The sequence below is a fragment of the Saimiri boliviensis genome, chromosome 10 (assembly GCF_048565385.1).
Source record: "Saimiri boliviensis isolate mSaiBol1 chromosome 10, mSaiBol1.pri, whole genome shotgun sequence".
Classification (NCBI taxonomy): Eukaryota; Metazoa; Chordata; class Mammalia; order Primates; family Cebidae; genus Saimiri; species Saimiri boliviensis.
This window is the reverse complement of record NC_133458.1, coordinates 18,900,444-18,919,746: the sequence shown is the minus strand read 5'-3', so window position 1 is coordinate 18,919,746 and position 19,303 is coordinate 18,900,444. Positions and strand designations below refer to the sequence as shown.

The following is a 19,303-nucleotide window of genomic DNA, read 5'->3' as shown; positions in this document are numbered from 1 at the left end:
TGGCTCATACCTGTAATCCCAGTACTTCGGGAGGCCCAGGAGTGGGGGATCACCTAAGGTCAGGAGTTTGAGACCAGCCTGGCCAACATGGTGAAACCCCCTTCTCCACTAAAAATCCAAAAAATTAGCTGGGTATGGCGTCACGCGCCTGTAGTCCCAGCTACTCAGGAGGCTGAGGCAGGAGAATCGCTTGAACCTGGGAGATGAAGGTTGCAGTGAGCTGAGATCGCGCCATTGCACTCTAGCCTGAGTGACAAGAGCAAAACTCCATCTCAAAAAATAAAAAACATAATAAAGTATCTACAGAGTTACCAAATATATATGTCTCCCAAAGGCATTTATTGCTAATGTTCTGCTAATATTAGAACACACTGGGATCAAATGAAAAATTACTCAAAAGTGAGAGAAAAAGTCACTTGTTTTCTAAACTAGGTTGATTTTATTTCCCGGGTGAACTTGAGTGGTGTAAGGAAATTGTGATCTCAGTGTGCTAATTTCCTACAGGAAAATAAGACCTCAAAACCTCTCCAAAGTAGTCACTTGATCTTACTTATGAGAGTCACAACAAAACGGATACTTTTCACTCCAAATTCTCCTGCGTGCTACACTACAAAATCAATATATTTTGGAAGAAGATTTCAAACTTCAGTTCTCCCAAAGGCACTGTTGGTGCAGGGGGTGGGGTGAGGGTGAAAGGGGCTGGTGATGAGGTGTGGCTCACTCAGAGTAAGCCTGGCCCTGGCCCCGCCACAGAACAGCGTTCAGTGCCTGTCAATTGTGACACCAGTCTTCCCAATGCACAGCCCTTGAAGATGGTCAAGGCCGGGTGGGTTCCCAAGGTCAGGGGAATTTGCCAAGAGGAAAGAAACAAACATGTAAGTTTACCTGCAACAAAGAAAGTCCTCATTCCCACCCCATTAGGATAGGATATATTTCCTTTTTTTATTGTTCTTGTTTTTTTGAGACAGAGTTTCGCTCTTGTTGCCCGGTCTGGAGTGCACTGGTGTGATCTTGGCTCACCACAATCTCTGCCTCCTGGGTTCAAGTGATTCTCCTGACTCAGCCTCCTGAATAGCTGGGATTACAGGTATGCGCCACCATGCCTGGCTAATTTTGTATTTTTAGTAGAGACGGGGTTTCTCCATGTTAGTCAGGCTGGTCTGGAACTCCCAACCTCAGGTGATCTGCCCACCTCAGCCTCCCAAAGTGCTGGATTATAGGCGTGAGCCTCCACGCCCTGCCAGGATATATTTTCAACAGGATTCCTTTGGTAAAGCATGTTGTGGGCTCAGGGGTGTTGGCAGGAGATTATCAGGATTGTAGCATTCGCATCTGTACCTTGTAAGGGGCTTACTCTCCAAGTCATTAAAAAGACACTCAAACACAAACTTGAAGTTTGTTAGCATATGTACAAAATGTATTTTCTTACAGTTTCTAGAGTTTCAGCCAAAAGCTTCATAAAGAAAGAAGAGAACAAGGAGTCTGAGAGATGGAGATGAGGGACATTATCGAGAGACAGAGCTTGTGATTTTTTTTTTTTTTTTTTTTTTTGAGACAGAGTTTCGCTCTTGTTGCCCAGGCTGAAGTACAGTGGTGTGATCTCGGCTCACCACAACTTCCGCCTCCCAAATTCAAGCAATTCTCCTGCCTCAGCTTCCTGAGTAGCTGGGATCACAGGCGTGCGCCACCACGCCCAGCTAATTTTGTATTTTTAGTAGAGATGGGGGTTCTCCATGTTGGTCAGGCTGGTCTCAAACTCCTGACCTCAAGTGATCTGCCTGCCTCGGCCTCCTAAAGTGCTGGGATTACAGGTGTGAGCCACTGCACCTGGCCAAGCTTCAGATTTTAGCTCAGAAATGGAACACTAGAAAGGCTAAGTTGACATTCTCTGTTCTTTGGTTCCCTATGTCATTCTAAATCCCTTCTAACCCAGTAAGGGGATGGATGGATGGATGGATAGACGGATGGATGGACGGACGGACAAGCAGACGGATGGACGGATGGATGGCAGATGGATGATCAGTTTGACTAACTCAAGAAAATAGGGAATAAGATGGAAAAGAATGCTTTGCATCCCTCACCATCAGTTCCTAAAAAGCTACAAGGGGAAAGTAATCCATGACCTACCTTCACAAAACCTGGCAAGAAACAGATAAATTGGGAATTTACCCTGAAACTCAAGGCTCAGATGGAGTTCAATCTTCATTAAAACAAATTCTAAAGGACAGGTTGACATTTTATTCTATTGTATTTTGTTATACTGATTTTTTTTTTTTTTTTTTTTTTTTTTTTTTTTTTTTTTTTTTGAGACGGAGTTTCGCTCTTGTTACCCAGGCTGGAGTGCAATGGCGCGATCTCGGCTCACAGCAACCTCCGCCTCCTGGGTTCAAGCAATTCTCCTGCCTCAGCCTCCCGAGTAGCTGGGACTACAGGCGTGCGCCACCATGCCCAGCTAATTTTTGTATTTTTAGCAGAGACGGGGTTTCACCTTGTTGACCAGGATGGTCTCAATCTCTTGACCTCGTGATCCACCCGCCTCGGCCTCCCAAAGTGCTGGGATTACAGGCGTGAGCCACTGTGCCCAGCCGTATACTGATTTTTTTAAAGCTCAAATAATTGGGCCACAGTAGATCTTTTTTAAACTGAATTATGTGTGTGGTGCGTGATGTAATTTGTTTTGCAATATCAAATGAAATTTTCATGCTCTATTTGCCTTCAGCCACAAACTAACAGTCAGCTCCCACCCCCACCCTCTACAGCAGCAGGAAAAGTCAGCCCAGATCTACAGTGCCCGCAAGTTTCTCACCTCTGTACGCTCCTTGGATGGCCTTCCAGTTGCAGGCTCTTTTGCTCCCCTCACTGTGGCCAAGTCTTAGGTGGAAGCTGGAGTGCTGATGGCTTCTGGAGGTGTCCAGACTTTCGATCCCAAGACACCCGGCCCCCTGCTCTTATCCTCTCCTTTCAGGTCAGGTCTCAGATCCGGATTCTTTAAGGGCCCACTTTGCATTCTGGGCAAGTGAATGACAACTAGGGCACACCCTCTTCTCAACAGCCTGCACCTGATCCCCTTTTAAAGGGGAAATTACATTTCTCGTTAAGACTGAAAGAGGCTGCCGAACCTTGGAGGAGATTACTATGATGTTCTCAGGCCAGCTGGAGGAATTTCTGAAAGAGTAGGTATAGTTAAGGGGCAGAGGGAAGCTTTGCTCTTGCAAACATTTGCTCACAGCCATTGTTTAGAATTAGGGGGCAGGTTCATGCCCATCCTGTCAGCCACATCCTGCAGGGTGGCAGGCATGCTGCAGCCCCTGCTATGGACCATGGTGCCCACCACCCTGGAGCTGTCTGTGCTGTACATGAAGCCGCCTTTCCTATGCCAGGAGTCACTGAGGGCCAGGCGTGAGCCGGTCTTGGGTCAACTCTGTGGACCTCAATGTCCCTGCTTCTGTTCATTATTCCCATACAGACATCAACGTGCCTGACTTCCCTGATTACCGTTACACTGAGATTTTTGATGGGACAAAGTCTTCAAAAGAGGGTGGCGAGGCTAGGAAAGGGTTCTCCTGTTTGGTAACTGCAACAGCTGCTGTGGGTGTCGCATATGCTGCCAAGAATGTCATCCCCCAGCTTGTTTCCAGCATCGATGCTTCTGCTAATGAGTTGGCCATGTTGAAACTTAAAATCAAGTTATCTGATATTCCAGAAGACAAGAACATGGCTTTTGGAGAGGAAAGCCCCTGTGTGTATGCCATAAAACTGAAAAGGAAATTGACCGAGAAGCTGCAGTTCAGTTGAGGGCCCACAGCATGATTTCAGGGCCAGGAGCCGTGGCTCACACCTGTAATCCCAGCACTTTAGAAGGCCAAAGTGGGTGGATCACTTGAGGTCAGGAGTTCGAGACCAGCCTAGCCAACATGGCGAAACACCATCTCTACTAAAAATACAAAAATTAGCTGGACATGGTGGCATGTGTTCATAATCCCACCTGCTCGGGAGGCTGAGGCAGGAGAATTGCTTGAACCGGGAGGCGGAGTTTGCAGTGAGCCAAGGTTGCGCCATTGCACTCCAGCCTGGGAGACAGAGCAAGACTCCATCTCAGAAAATAACAAAATAAATTAATTAAAAAAAGAAGTAAAGGATGAGTGCGATGCTTATCAGGATAACCCATTCGGGTTTCTTTACTCGGCCTTTGCATTCATCCATAGCAAATGAAGATTTTGCTGGTGATTCTTGCCCTTGCTGTGGGTCACACAGATGCGTCTGGCAGGATCTGGAAGGGGCCTGCACCTCTTGACCTTGAACCTCCCTCATATGAGTTCACCAGTGATGAAACAGTCCTTGTGGGTTAGAGACTGCAACTCAAGTCAAAGGCTTCTTTCAGTCTTTGTGTTACCGTAGAAGAGTTATTTGAGAGCAAGCCTTCTGAACTTCAAGTTGCTTGACTTGAAATATTTAAGAATTGATAATAATGTATTTGCAAACATTACTGTGAAGTAAATTGTATTTAATGTTGAATACTTTCAAGCGTTCACTTAATAAAACAACTGTTAAATATTGTTACACTGTTATACACTTGAAAGGTACAATGTCTTTTAGGTAATTCTAATTTTTTACTTTAAAATTTTTTATTTATTTATTTATTTATTTATTTATTTATTTTTGAGACAGAATCTCGCTCTGTCTCCCAGGCTGGAGTGCAGTGGCGTGATCTCAGCTCACTGCAACCTCTGTCTCCCAGGTTCAAGTGATTCCCCAGCCTCAGCCCCCTGAGTAGCTGGAATTACAGGCATGCACCACTATGCCCAGCTAACTTTCGTAATTTTAGTAGAGATGGGGTTTCACCATGTGGGCCAGGCTGGTCCCAAAATCCTGGCCTCAAGTGATTAACCAACCTCAGCCTCCCAAAGTCCTGGGATTACAGGCATGAGCCACCGTGCCTGGCCTAATTCTAATTTAAAACTACAGGATGGTATTTAAAAAAAAAAAAAAATTAAGGGTCAAAGGCTGGTGATCCATTTAAGCACAGTGTTCTTGTTAGGTAGTTGTTGAGAAGGACAGTAGTGAGTGAGAGCCTGTAAATCGCCCAGTGACCACGGCGGTGTGGGATTGGAGGATTTCTTATGCTGCCATCTACATCCTGTCTTATTCTGTTCTTCTAGTTCAACCGTCACTGACAGTGTCTCCTCACACTCAGGGCTTTACAACCAGCTTTTCTATAATCCAGAGAGGTGGAGATCATTAGTTCCATCGGGAAAGAGGGGAACAACTCCTTTTCTTTCCTGAGGGCACCCATGATAAAGCATCAAAGTTGGAACTCAAACATGTACACCGTCTGACCTTAGCTATCATTCTGTTGCTCAACCTCATTAAGTTAATATTTACTGAGCATCTAATATGTGCCTTCCACTGTGCTGGACAAGTCACGACACTGGCACAGAAGGTGACATAGAAGCTTCCTTTTAGGTTTGAGTGACGCCACTTCGATGAGCACCAGACAGCTCTACTGCACACAGGGCACATGGGCACTTCAAAAACAGGGTCTCATCCAAAGCATAATTTTGAATTTAATCAGTTCTTCTGAAACTTTACGAACGGCAAAAATTTAGAACTGGCCAGTTGCGGTGGCTCACACCTGTAATCCCAGAACTTTTGGGAGGCCGAGGTGGGTGAATCGCTTGAGGACAGGATTTCAAGACACAAGCCTGGCCAACATGGTGAAACCCCAAAAGTACAAAAATTAGCCGTGCGTGGTGGTGGTTGCCTGTAATCCCAGCGACTCAGGAGGCTGAGGCTGGAGAATTGCTTGAACCCCGGAGGCGGAGGTTGCAGTGAGCTGAGATCGCGCCATTGCACTCTAGCCTGGTCCTGAGACAGAGTGAGGCCCTGTCTAAAAAAGAAAGAAAAAAGAGAAAATTTAACATTAAATACTATTAAGTACTTTGTAAATTATAAAAACACTACCAAAAAAGATAATTATACTTAATTCTACCGGTATAGTTACCATAAAGATAATAATCCACATGGATAAAGGCTATTCAGACAAAATAGTCAGTGAGGCCAGGTGCTCACACCTGTAACCCAAGCACTTTGAGAGGCTGAGGTGTGAGGATTGCTTGAGCCCAGGAATTCAAGACCAGCCTGAGCAACATAATGAGACCCCCACTACCCACAGCACCGCTACAAAAAACTAAAAAATATTAGCTGGGCAGGGTGTACGCACCTGTAGTCCCTGTTACTCAGGAGGCTGAGGTGGGAGGAATATTTGAGCCCTGGAGGTTGAGGCTGCAGTGAGCTGTGATCAGACCACTGCACTCCAGCCCGGGCAAGAGTGAGATCCTTTCTCTCCCTCTATGCAAACATATATATATATATATCTTATTTTGTATATCATATATAGATCTTATCGAGCTCTTAGGAGTTTGCTAGTGCAGGTACTTAAGAAATGACTAATGACTTTGGGGCCCACAGAGCCAGAGAGTAACAGGCCAGACCGCCTGTTAGCCAGAGAGCCAGGTGCGCTCCCTCCCGGCACACCAATTTCCAGACTTGTCTCCCAATCTCCTTCTCCAGCATAACGTGCATGGACAGTAAACAAACGATGATATCATGTTACCACACTTCATTTCACAGGATTTAGCAATCCAGAGAGACACGGGGGAGGCCCTCCCTCCACACAGAGAACATGATCTGTTCTTCCTCCGTGAAAATTCATGAGAAAGTTTCTAAGCTTGTAATACTTAGCCCTCGACAAGGGGAAAAGGTGTTTGCGGAAGGAGGAAATGGGGCAATGGAATTCGCATGATCCTTCTCTGGGATTAGTGTGTGTAGCTCTATTGTTCAGCTTTGGCCTATAATTGTCGATAGTAAATGGTATGGAACATTTTTTTTTCTTTTTTTTTGAGATGTAGTCTCACTGTCACCCAGGCTGGAGTGAAGTGGTGCAATCTCAGCTCTCTGCAACCTCTGCCCCCAGAGTTCAAGCTATTCTGCCTCAGCCTCTGGAGTAGCTGGGACTACAGGCCCCTGCTGCCACACCCAGCTAATTTTTATATTTTTAGTAGAGACAGGGTTTCACCATGTTGGCCAGGCTGGCCTCGAACTCCTGACCTTGGATGATCCACCCGCCTTGGCCTCCCAAAGTGCTGAGATTAGAGGCATCAGCCACTGTGCCTGGCAGAATAAAGATATCTTAAGGAAAAAGTTAATGACTCAGATGTTTATTTTCTCAAATAGAATATTTAAAATATTGCAAGAAGACATCTGTTTCGTATTCGCCCCTCATTTCTCAATTACTTTATTATTTGAGAATTAATACCCCACACAAAGACAAAATAACTTGCCAAAGTGATTCCTCTCTGACATGATTAAGTCATATCCAATCCACAGGCTGATATCGAAATAATACATAGCTTCATGCTTCAGGTGAGCCAAGAACAATCTTTCCATTGAACGCCATGCACGGGCTGATATCAAAGACAAGACTGAACTTCTTTCGTTGGCACAGAGACTGCTGCAGGAGGGGTGGCCTCAGCCTACTCCTCAGCTGTGCCATCCAGGATGTGTTTAAAGGAGAATGGAGAGAACTTGTAACCATCCCCAACGTAGAACTTGTTCTGGAACTCGACCCTGTTGTCGAGGGGAGGGCGTGGGGTGAGAAAAAGGAGATGGAAACCCGTCATTCAGAGGCTGGAAGGTGGAGGGAAGGAGGAAGCAGAGCATTTGCACAATCAAGCACAAGGTCGAAGGGTCGGCCGCGGAAGGCGCCCAGGCTGATGGCTGCCGTAAGAATCCCGAGGATTTTTTTTTTTCTTTTTTTTGAGACAGAGTCTTGCTCCATCGCCCAGGCTGGAGTGTAGTGGTGCGATCCTGGCTCACTGCAACCTCTGCCTCCCAGGTTCAAGAAATTCTTCTGCCTTAACCTCTCAACTAGCTGGGACTATAGGCACATGGCACCATGCCTAGCTAATTTACATATATATATATGTGTGTGTGTGTGTATATATATATATATATATATATTTTTTTTTTTTTTTTTTTTTTTTTTGCGATGGGGTTTCTCTCTTGTCGTCCAGGCTAGAGTGCAATGGTGTGATCTTGGCTCACCTCAACCTCCACTTCCCAGGTTCAAGTGAGTCTCCTGCCTCAGCCTCCCGAGTAGCTGAGATTACAGGCTCCCACCATCACACCCAGCTAATTTTTGTACTTTTAGTAGAGACAGTGTTTTGCCACGTTGGCCAGGCTGGTCTCAAACTCCTGACCTCAGGTGATCCAGCCACCTTGGCCTCCCAAAGTGCTGGGATTATAGGCATGAGCCACCATGCCCAGCCTAATTTTTATATTTTTAATAGAGACAGGGTTTCATCATGTTGGCCCGGCTGGTCTCAAACTCCTGACCTCAAGTGATCCACCCACCTCAGCCTCCCCAAATGCAGGGATTACAGGCGTGAGCCACTGTGGCCAAGCCATGAATCTGAGGATATTTTAAGCCCTGTCTCTGACCACCTTCCCCTTCCCCTCCCCATCAATTCCTCAGGCCTCTCTGCTTGTGGGCTCATAGCCACAGCATAACAACTCTTCCCGTGTGCAAGGGCTTCCCCACCCCCATCACAAGCCAAGATGCCCTCACTGTTCAGCACTACCTAATGCCATTTTCCATTTCCGTCTAATTCTAAACTGTGAGACTCACAAAGACCCTGAACCTGTATTTTTTTTTTGTAACTTACATAACTGGTACCATGTAGTATCATTTATGTTTTATTAAGTTACGGAGTTCTGTTCATCTCCTCAATGACATCGAGTAAAATGATGATATCACAGAGGCAGCGGAAGCTGTGACTCTCCTCACTCCAGACAGGAAATACAAAGACTTCCTTATGAACAGTGGCCATAGAGCGAGGAAGAAAACATTAGGGCAAACTGGGTACCGTCTGTACAGCTGAAGGGCATGCACCGCACACTCGGAATTCTTGGTTGAAACGTAGCTTGGAAAGAAAACCAGAGGTCGGAGCACATTTCCATATTCATCAACCTAGTGACGACGGCTGATTGTCACTGGATACATCTGTGTGTGTCCAGGGCTTCCTGTGAGTGTCTCCCTCCTGGTGGTACCCTCCTTCTCTTTCCACTTTTGGGACTTTCATACCTTGTTGGTATAAATCCTGCACTCAGCAACAAGAGCCCAACATCCCAGATTCACCAGGCACAGTGGCTCGAACCTGTAATCCCAGCACTTTGGGAGACTGAGGTAGGTGAATCACTGGAGGCCAGGAGTTTGAGACCAGCCTGGCCAACATGGGAAAATCCCGTCTCTGCTAAAAATACAAAACTTGGCTGGGCATGGTGTTGGATGCCTGTAATCCCAGCTACTCAGGAGGCTGAGGCAGGAGAATTGCTTGAACCTGGTAGGTGGAGGTTGTAGTGAGCCAGATTGCACCACTGCACTCCAGCCTGTGCAACAGAGTGAGACCCTGTCTTAAAAAAAAAAAAAAAAAAAAAAAAGCCAAACATTCCAGATTTGCTAAGCGTGCCTTCTCTGAGCCTATCTCAGATGTCACCTCACCAATACTTGGAAGTGTCACTTGGTTAAAGCCAATTATAATAACAAGTGAACACTGATCATCTAAAAGGGAAGGAGTAAATGAAAACTAACATTTAGTGTAGATATGAGTGTCTGAGTAAGTACGAACGAGTGTGTGTGTGTGTGTGTGTGTGTGTGTGTGTGTGTATGTATACACATATACACACACACACATATATTACATCATTTAATATTATACCAACAGATGACTGAACTAAGACTCCGAAGAGGTATGTAAGCTGCTGATGTCACACACGGGTCAAGATTTGAAACCAGTCGGCTGGCCCCACAGCCCATCCCCTTTCCCAACACCACATCGAGCTTCCATGGGACAACCATCCTTACCAGTGCAGTCGCAGGGCGTGCAGAAAAGCAGAAAGGCCCTCCATGATCAGAAGGATGGCTACTGTCAGGACAGCAAATACGGCGAAAATAATAAAAACCCCGACGATGCCTCCCCAGCCTCGCACGTGAAGGCCGTTGTTCATCACCATGGTCCAGAGCACTTCAGACAGTTCTGCAAGGTGAGAGAAACCACTGTGGTTATCTTGCAAATGCAGATTGTTATTTATTTTTTCATCTTTTTAATTAAAAAAAAATATATATATATATACATATATATATTTAAAATAGAGACAGGGTCTCACTATGTTGCCTAGGATGGTCTCCAACTCCTGGCCTCAAGCACTCCTCCTGTTTCAGCCTCCCAAAGTGCTGGGAAATCAGGCAGGAGCCACCATGTCCAGCCCAGATTATTATTATTATTATTTGAACAGGTTCTCACTGTATCACCCAGGCTGGAATGCAGTAGTGCAATTATGGCTCACTGCAGCCTTGACTTCATGGACTCCAGTGATCCTCCCACCTTAGCCTCCTAAGTAGCTGGGACCACAAGAATGTGCCACCACTCTCTGTCAATTTTTTTTTTTTTTTTTTTTTTTGACAGAGTTTTGTTCTTATCGCCCAGGCTGGAGTACAACGGCGTAATCTTGGCTCACCGCAACCTCCGCCTCCCAGGTTTAAGTGATTCTCCCACCTCAGCCTCCTGAGTAGCTGGGATTACAGGTACCCACCACCATGCCTGGCTAATATTTGTATTTTTAGCAGAGACAGGGTTTCACCATGTTGGCCAGGCTGGTCTCAAACTCCTCATCTCAGGTGATCCACCCACCTCAGCTTCCCAAAGTACTGGGATTACAGGCATGAGCCAAGGCGACTGGCCTTGTTAATTTTTTTTAATAGAGAAGGGGTCTTCCTATGTTAGCCAGGCTGGTCTTGAGTCTTGAACTCCTGGTCTCCAGTGTTCCTCCCACCTTAGCATCCCAAAGTGCTGAAATTACAGACATGAGCCACCACATCTGGCTATAAGTGCAGATTATTTTTACATTATAATCCTAAGTCTGCACATCCTATGATTCAACGATTCCACTCCAAGGTGGAGAAGTTGGGCATGTATGCCCTAGGGCATGGCACAAGATTGTTTCCAGAAACTTTGTTCCCAAGGGTGGAATTCTCATCAAGAGGAAACCAGACAAATACGTGGAGGCATATTATTCACCAAGGAAAGCAAGCAAACTATAGATACTGGTGGGAAAATAAACAAATCCCAGTAACACAATTCATACGCAAAAAAGCAAAACCATACAATTCTTTAAAGATTGAATGTTTGTGTCTCTCCAAAATTTGTATGTTGACGGCCTAACCCCCAAAATGATGGTATTTGGAGACGGAGCTTTTCTAGGTGATTTGGGTTAGGTGAGATCCTGAGGGTGAGGCTCTCTCATATTGGAATTAGTGCCCTTATAAGAAGAGACACCAGGCAGCTTCCCCTCCATTTCTCTCTGTTTCTGTTCCCCTCTCTCCACCATGTGAGGACACAGGGAGAAGGCTGCCATCTGCAAGCCAGGGAGAGGGTCATCACCAGAACTCAACCTTTCTGGCTCCCTGATCTGGGGCTTGCAGCCTCCCAAACTGTGAGAAAGTAGCTGTCCACTGCTAAGTCACCCAGCCCAGGGTGTTTTATTATGGTAGCCTGAGCTAAGAAGTAATTCTATTCACATAAATTCAAACAGATGCAAAACTACACTAAATTGCTAAGGGATAAAAGCATGTTAAAATACACAAAATTTGCTATTATAAAAGTCAAGAGTGTGGTCAACATCATGTGAGGATACAGGGAGAAAAAAAAAATCCTCCTGACTCAATCTCCCAAGTAGCTGGAACCATAGGACTACACCTGTTTAATTTTTTTTTTTTATTATTTTTTGAGACAGAGTCTCACTTTGTAATAACCTACCTTGGGCTAGCATCACTGACTCCATCTTAGCTGTAAACTCCAACCTGGCTTCCCCCTCCCTACCACAGTCCCGTTGGGTGCATAACTGGGTCATGCTGCACTTAGAAGCATTGAAGCGTACTGTTCTTAACACTTGGAACCATTGTAACCACATCCTGCCTGGCATACCCGCCCCCCGCTATTGTAAGAAAAAGTTTCCCTTTGATCGTTGTGTAGAATAAGCCTAATTGCCCCCCTTCTTGGACCACCTGTGCCCACAGCCCCTTCCTCTAACCTGCTTTTCTGCTTCTGTAAAATTCCGCTTCAGCTAGGTACTCCCCTCCCTACCTAAATCAAAGTATAAAAGATAATCAGGCCCCTTCCTCAGGGCCAAGAGAATTTTGAATGTTAGCTGTCTCTTGGTGGCTGGCTAATTAAATAAAGGACTCTTAATTTGGAACTCAGAGCATAGCTCATTCCTTCTAACTCACTCAGTTACAACAGCTTTGTCGCCAGGCTGGAGTGCAGTGGCACAATTTCAGCTCACTGCAACCTCTGCCTTCTAGGTTCAAGTGATTCTCCTGCCTCAGCCTCCCTAGTAGCTGGGACTACATGCCATGACGCCCAGCTTGGCCAGGCTGGTCTCAAACTCCTGACCTCGTAATCTGCCCCACCTCGGCCTCCTTAAGTGCTGGGATTACAGGCATGAGCCACCGCGCCCAGCCTTGCCCATTCTTCTACATTACCTCTTTAAGCAACTATGTTAGTATGGAGTGGAAACCACGTCCAGCAAGGACTTCTGGAATGACCCAATGGGTGAACCAGGCCTGGCAGCCATGAACCGTATGGGTTTTCAGGAGTCAAATGACCCCCTCAGTGTGCACGGTCTGGACAGAGGACACCCTGACACATAATGCCAAACTCTGGCCCAGGGACCAAGAATACCAAAACTGCTTCTCCTGTCTTATGTAGACTCAGCCCTATCATGACTCAAGTCCTACAGCTATTGCGGGCCTTGGAGCTGAAGACCAACATCACCACCACTGACTGCACGAAGTGCTGAGTTCCACTTTAAGGAACAAAGTGGGTGACAGTCCTGGGATAGCCACTTCACATGAATGCACAGCATTGAACAGGAGTCAATACGTGCTTGTGGGTATCTGTGCTATAGGCACTTGTAGGGCTGCGTGTGAAAATCTGAGCATTCATGTGCACATGAAAGTGTGTGTGTGTGAATTTGTGTGAGGAAACGAACATAGCCTGAGCTGTGAAGGTCACACAAATGCTGAGCACTGGAGTCTGAATAATCAGACATACTTTGTTGTTGTTGTTGTTTGAGGTGGAGTCTCGCTCTGTTGCCCAGGCTGGAGTGCAGTGGCTTGATCTCAGCTCCTCGCAACTTCCGCCTCCCAGGTTCAAGCAATACTCCTGCCTCAGCCTCCCGAGCAGCTGGGATTACAGGTATGCGCCACCACACCCGGCTAATTTGTTTGTGTTTTTAGTAGAGACAGGGTTTCTCCATGTTGGTCAGGCTGATCTCGAACTCCTGACCTCAGGTGACCCGGCTTCCTTGGCCTCCCAAAGTGCCGGGATTACAGGCGTGAGCCACTGCACCCAGCCGTTGGGGCCCCAATCTTTATCAAAATTATATTTCCAATGCCTGAAATCCCAGCAGTTTGGGAGGCTGAGGCAAGAGGATTCCTTGAGGCCAGGAGTGTGGGATTAGCCTGGGCGCATAGTGAGACCTTGTCTCTTTTAGATAGACAGACAGACAGATGATTGACTGATTAATTGATTGATAATAGACAGATACATAGATGATAGACAGATGATAGATGATAAATAGATAGATGATAGACAGATAGATGATAGATAGACAAATGATAGATGATAGATAGATTGACAGACTGATTGATAGATAGATACATAGATAGATAGATAAATTGTATTTCTGGGCCTGGCCCGACTGCCCCTGGACTGCTGTGAATTCACAAAGGTGGTGAGCACTTCCTGATGGTCAGCTCAGCGGGCAGCCAGCTGACTCCCAGCCATGCTCCTAATCAAAGCAGGCCTTCTCTTACAGGTCAGCACCTTGCAGGACGGCATGGTAGCCCGAAAAACAGGTTCCCCCCACTCCAAAGATGTCCACATCTTAATCCCAATAACCTGTCAAAATGTTACATTACACGGCAACAGCGGCCTTGCAGATCAGATTAAGCTAAGAGTCCTGAGAGTGGGCGTCATCCGGATGATCTGGACACTCCCAAGGTCATCACTTAAGAGGAAGGCAGGAGGGTTGGAGTCAGAGAAAAAGGAAATTTGATGCTGGAACCAGAGACTGAAGTGACGGGAAGAGGAGCCACAAGCCACAGCCTGCAGGCAGCCTCCAGAAGCTGGGAAGGCCAGGAAACGCATTCTCCCCGCAGCCTCCAGCAGGAACATGGCCGCCGACGCCCTGATTTTAGGACGCTGGCTTCAAAAACTAGAAGACAACAAATTTGTGTTGCTGGTTTTCTGTTTTTTGCTCTGTCGCCCAGGCTGGAGTGCAGTGGTGCAATCTTTGCTCACTGCAACCTCCGCCTCCCAGCTTCAAGCAATTCTCCTGCCTCAGTCTCCCAAGAAGCAGAGGTTACAGGTGCCCGCCACCATGCCTAGCTAATTTTTTGTATTTCCGGTAGAGACAGCGTTTCGCCATGTTGGCCAGGCTGGTCTGGAACTCCTGAGCTCAAGCGATTCACCTAAACTCTGTCTCCCAAAGTTCTAGGATCACAGGTGTGAGCTACCGCACCCGGCCAATTTAAAACTTGTGTTGTTTTAAGCCATGAGGGTTTGTGACAATTTGTTACAGCAGCAGTAGGAGGATATTAATACAGAGAGTGACCACCCCAGCAACGTGCAGCCAGACCCACGGAAAAGGCACCTCTGCCTAGGAAAAAGGAGCCGTTCTTTTGGCAAACATCCACAAACAACTTGAGAAGGCTCCTTTACCTCCAAATACATTGCACCTATTTCCTGGGGTGTGGGGGAGAGCTACTGCCCCCTGTCGGGCAGCTCACTCACGTGCGTGAGCCAGGCTGAGGGCCCAGAGCCGCAGGTAGGAGGCGGTGTTTGAGATGCAGCCCAGGCAGTACTCGATGGTATGGATGGCCTGGTGGACAAAGATGTCTCCAAAGTTGAACTGAAAGAGAATTGTTAACTTTACTTCATTGAGAACTTTCTGTTCTGTTGTTGTTTTCCTTTTTTTTTTTTTTTTTTTTTTTGAGATAGAGTCTCACTCTGTTGCCCAGGCTGGAGTTCAGTGGCACGATCTCAACTCACCGCAACCTTCGCCTCCTGGGTTCAAGCGATTCTCCTGCCTCAGCCTCCCAGGCAGCTGGGACTACAGGCACGTGCCACCACACCAGGCTATTTTTTTTTTTTTTTGTATTTACAGTAGAGATGGGGTTTCACCATGTTAGCAAGGATGGTCTTGATCTCCTGACCTCATGATCCGCCCACCTTGGCCCCCCAAAGTGCTGGGATTACAGGTGTGAGCCACCACGCCCGGCCCTTCATTGAGAACTTTCTATACAAAAGTTATTAGAAATGATGTGAAGATGAATAAGACATGGGCTTTGCTGTCCAGATACTTTCAGCCTAAGGGAAAAGAAATAGTAACAGACTTGGAGAAAGAGAATTATCAGCGAATTATCAGTGAAGTCGGGTATGTTATGTGTGCATTAACATCCCCCAGCAATAGCTAAAAATAAGCTCAAAGATGCCAGCTGGGTGGTAAGGGGAGAGGAGGTTCCTGCTGTGCCAGGAAGGCTGGGTAGGGATGTGATCTTGAAGAAGAAGAAATTGTTCCTGAGGAGGAAAAGGATCCCTGGTTGGGAAAAAGCAGGTGGCTGGGAATATCACCAAGTCAAGTTGGAAAGGAGACAATTTGGCGGGGATTGGGAGCTTGGTTAGGTGAGGACTAGAAGACAGTGCTCCTGTGTGGAAATTTCTAGAAATGCAAACTAGGAGTAAAGTGGAAGAAACAACCTAGATGCAATGAGGAGCCACAGAGGCAGACCTGGTAGCATCATGGATTAGAGAAGGGACAGCCTTAAAGCAAAAAAAAAAAAAAAAAGGACACTTTGGTGATGAGCTCAGTAATACAGGAAAGAGGCGAATAACACAGAATGAAGACAGCCACGGCGCCTTCTCCTCTCATGCTCTCTGATGTGACATACAGTTTTTTGGGTGGAGGGCGCAGGGTCTTGCTCTGTCACCCAGGCTGGAGGGCAGTAGCATGATCAAGGCTCACTGCAGCCTTTACCTCCCAGGCTCAGGTGATCCTCCCACCTGAGCCTCTCAAGTAGCTGGGACTACTCGGCGTGCATTACCACACCCAGCTAATTTTTGTATTTTTGTAGCGATGGTATTTCACCATGTTGCCCAGGCTTGTCTGGAACTCCTGGCCTCAAGCAATCTGCCTGCCTTGGCCTCCCAAAGTGCTGGGATTGCAGGCGTGAACCACCGTGCCTAGCCATGGGGGACAATTTGACTGGTGCTGTACCTGCCCTCGAGTTGCTCACAGCCTAGTCAGGAAAATATATAGAAGAGCTCCCACACCACACTCTGGGAAGCACAATGACCAGGGCATGCAGTGGTATCATGGGAACACAGAGAAGGCCCCTTACCCACTCAGGGCCAGGGCGGCCAGGGCTTTGAGGCTCCTAAGCCTGAGTAGTTGGAAGAATGGCATTGACAGAGGAGGTGAGCAGTTGGGTCTCCCACATCCTGAGTTTCAGATGGCGGTGGGCCTCATCACTAGATGCTCAGCACATGGGAGTACAGGTGGAACTACGGGGGCTCAGAAGGAAAGTCCAGACTGGAAATGGACTCCTGAGACCACATCTGCAGGAGGACAGAGGAGATCAACAAGGGAAAGTTCAAAGAAAGAGGCGCTCCCAGCCTTGGGAAACATCTTCATTCAGAGATAAAGAAACAAGGGTGCGGTGGTTCATGCCTGTAATCCCAGCACTTTGGGAGGCTGAAGCAGGTGGATCACTTGAGGTCAGGAGTTAGGGACCAGCCTGGCCAACATGGTGAAAGCCCACCTCTACTAAAAATACAAAAATTAGCCGGGCATGGTGGCGCATGCCTGTAGTCCCAGCTACTTGGGAGACTGAGGCAGGAGGATCGCTTAAACCCGGGAGGCGGAGGTTGCAGTGAGCTGAGATCGTGCCACTGCAGTCCAGCCTGGTAGACAGAGTGAGACTCTGTCTCAAAAAAAAAGGAGAGAGAGAGAGAGAGAGAGAGAGAGAGAGAGAGAGAGAGAGAGATAACAAAACAACAAATTGACGAGGAAAAGAAAAGATCAAAGAAAAAGCAGCCGGACATGGTGGCTTGTGGTTCATGACTGTAATCCCAGCACTTTGGGAGGCTGAGTCAGGCAGATCACCTGAGGTCGGGAGTTCAAGACCAGCTTGACCAACACAGAGAAACGCCATCTCTACTAAAAATCCCAAAAAAATTAGCCAGGCCTAGTGGTGTGCAACTGTAATCCCAGCTACTGGGGAGGCTGAGGCAGGAGAATCGCTTGAGCCCGGGAGGTGGAGGTTGCAGTGAGCAGAGATTGGCTCACTCTAGCCTGGGCGACAGAGCAAGACTCAGTCTCAAAGAAAGAGATCATAGGGGCGTAGAGCTGAATCAAGGAGGCCTCGGTGACATGCAGGACCTTCTATGTCACTAGATCTGAGGCTGATATTCACTCCACACTTATAGATGTAGCAGTACTTGGACTAAAATATTGAAATGTACCCAGACTGGCTGATAAATCACTGTGTTGATCCTCTTAGACCAACTATTAGATTCCCTTCCCTGAGACCTTCCCAGCCTTCCAGGACTCAGCAGTGACAGGGCTGCCGCCCGGTAGGGCCCTCCAGACCCACCCAGCTCTACTGCCTGTGCCCATTCTAGAATGTGTGTAAACGGGGGTCCTCCCCTGGGGCTCTCATCCCAGCTACCTCCTCCTCCTCATGGTTGTCCTGAGTCCCGTGGGCATCTGCAGAAGTCCTCTGGCCAGAACTGCTGGAAGGGCTGATGCTGTCACCTTCAATGTCCTCAGTGCCATCTTCTTGGATCCGGGACGCCTGCAGCTGACAACAAGCAAGGAAAGGAGGAAGGCGCTCAACTCACCCTGAGAATTCTAACGATCCTACACAAATAAAGGGTCTCTCCTCAAATCCGATCTGTGTATCAGACACGGTTCTAAACACTACACTAGCTCATGAAGCCCTCACAACAACCATTTTATGTAAGCACCATGACCACCCTATTTTACAGAGAAGTCAGCTGCAGCACAAAAAGGTTAAGCAACGTGCCCAGCCAGGCACGGTGGCTCACACCTGTAATCCCAGCACTCTGGGAGGCTGAGGCAGGCAGATCACCGGAGGTCAGGAGTGCAAGACCAGGGTGGCCAACATGGTGAAACCGTGTCTCTACTAAAAATACAAAAATCAGGCCGGGTGCAGTGGCGCCTGTAATCCTAGCACTTTGGGAGGCCAAGGTGGGTGGATCACCTGAGGTCAGAAGTTTGAGACCAGCTTGGCCAACATAGTAAAATCCTGTCTGTACTAAAAATACAAAAATCAGTTGGGTGTGGTGGTATGTGCCTGTACTCCCAGCTACCTGGGAGGGTGAGGCAGGAGAATCCCTGGAACCCAGGAGGTAGAGGCTGCAGTGAGCCAAGATCATACCACTGTACTCCAGTCTGGGTGACAGAGTGAGACTCCATCTTTAAAAAAAAAAAAAAAAATTAAAGGCCAGGTGCAGTGGCAAGTGCCTATAATCCCAGTGCTGTGGAAGGCCAAGGTGAGAGGATCACCTGAGGCCAAAAGATCAAGAACAGCCTGGGTAACATAGAGAGATCCCATCTCTATAAAAATGCAAAAAATTAGTCAGGCATGGTAGTGCCCGCCTGTAATCCCAGCTTCTTGGGAGGCTGAGGCAGAAGAATGGCTTGAACCTGGGAGGTGGAGGTTGCAGTGAGCCAAGATCACACCACTGCTCTCCAGCCTGGGGGACAGAGTGATACTCTGTCTCAAAAAACTTTTTAAAAAGGAAAGTAAATGTACTCAAGATCACACAGCTGGCAAGGCTGGTGAGTGGCAGAGCCATGATTCAAACCCAGCTGCCTGACTCCAGGGCATGCGCTTTTTCTCCACAATGCTGCAGAACGTGCCAGATTATGTAGTCTTGACAATAAAGCCATGCAAATACAAAAGTGCCTTTCCAGTGTCAGAAGAAACATACATAGTCATAGATCATCAGTCATAACTTCCATGTAGCCTTGTGAAATTAACTATAAAAATAGCTTAGGAAAAAATTCAAGGAAAAAAAAAATCTAGGCATAGTCACCATTCAACTTGGCCTGGTTTTACCCCTAAAATTTGAATGGTATATTTCTTTCAAGTCACCAT

General features: G+C 47.1%; 2 protein-coding genes and 1 pseudogene across 6 annotated transcripts in view; 1 reads left to right on the top strand and 2 right to left on the bottom strand.

The window, feature by feature from the left end:
• SVOPL (SVOP like) overlaps positions 1-3,410 on the bottom strand; it is a 114,541-nt gene extending 111,131 nt beyond the window's left edge. For both annotated transcript variants that reach the window (XM_003929748.4, XM_010340366.3), the window contains exon 1: positions 2,807-3,410. The gene's annotated coding sequence lies outside the window, so the exon portion shown is untranslated. The remainder of the gene's footprint in view (positions 1-2,806) is intronic.
• Positions 3,258-4,349, top strand: LOC101044948 (cytochrome b-c1 complex subunit Rieske, mitochondrial pseudogene; annotated as a pseudogene).
• A 350-nt stretch (positions 4,350-4,699) lies between these two features.
• The window catches only part of ATP6V0A4 (ATPase H+ transporting V0 subunit a4), a 98,821-nt gene continuing 84,217 nt past the window's right edge, over positions 4,700-19,303 (bottom strand). For 3 of the 4 annotated variants that reach the window (XM_074379021.1, XM_003929749.4, XM_074379022.1), the window contains 4 exons: positions 17,849-17,980; positions 14,913-15,030; positions 9,923-10,094; positions 4,700-7,626 (listed from right to left, as the gene is read on the bottom strand). In XM_074379021.1, coding sequence (XP_074235122.1) covers positions 7,533-7,626; positions 9,923-10,094; positions 14,913-15,030; positions 17,849-17,980 — 516 coding nt within the window. In that variant the 3' untranslated portion in view covers positions 4,700-7,532. The remainder of the gene's footprint in view (positions 7,627-9,922; positions 10,095-14,912; positions 15,031-17,848; positions 17,981-19,303) is intronic. The other variant, XM_010340368.3, reaches the window with a different exon arrangement.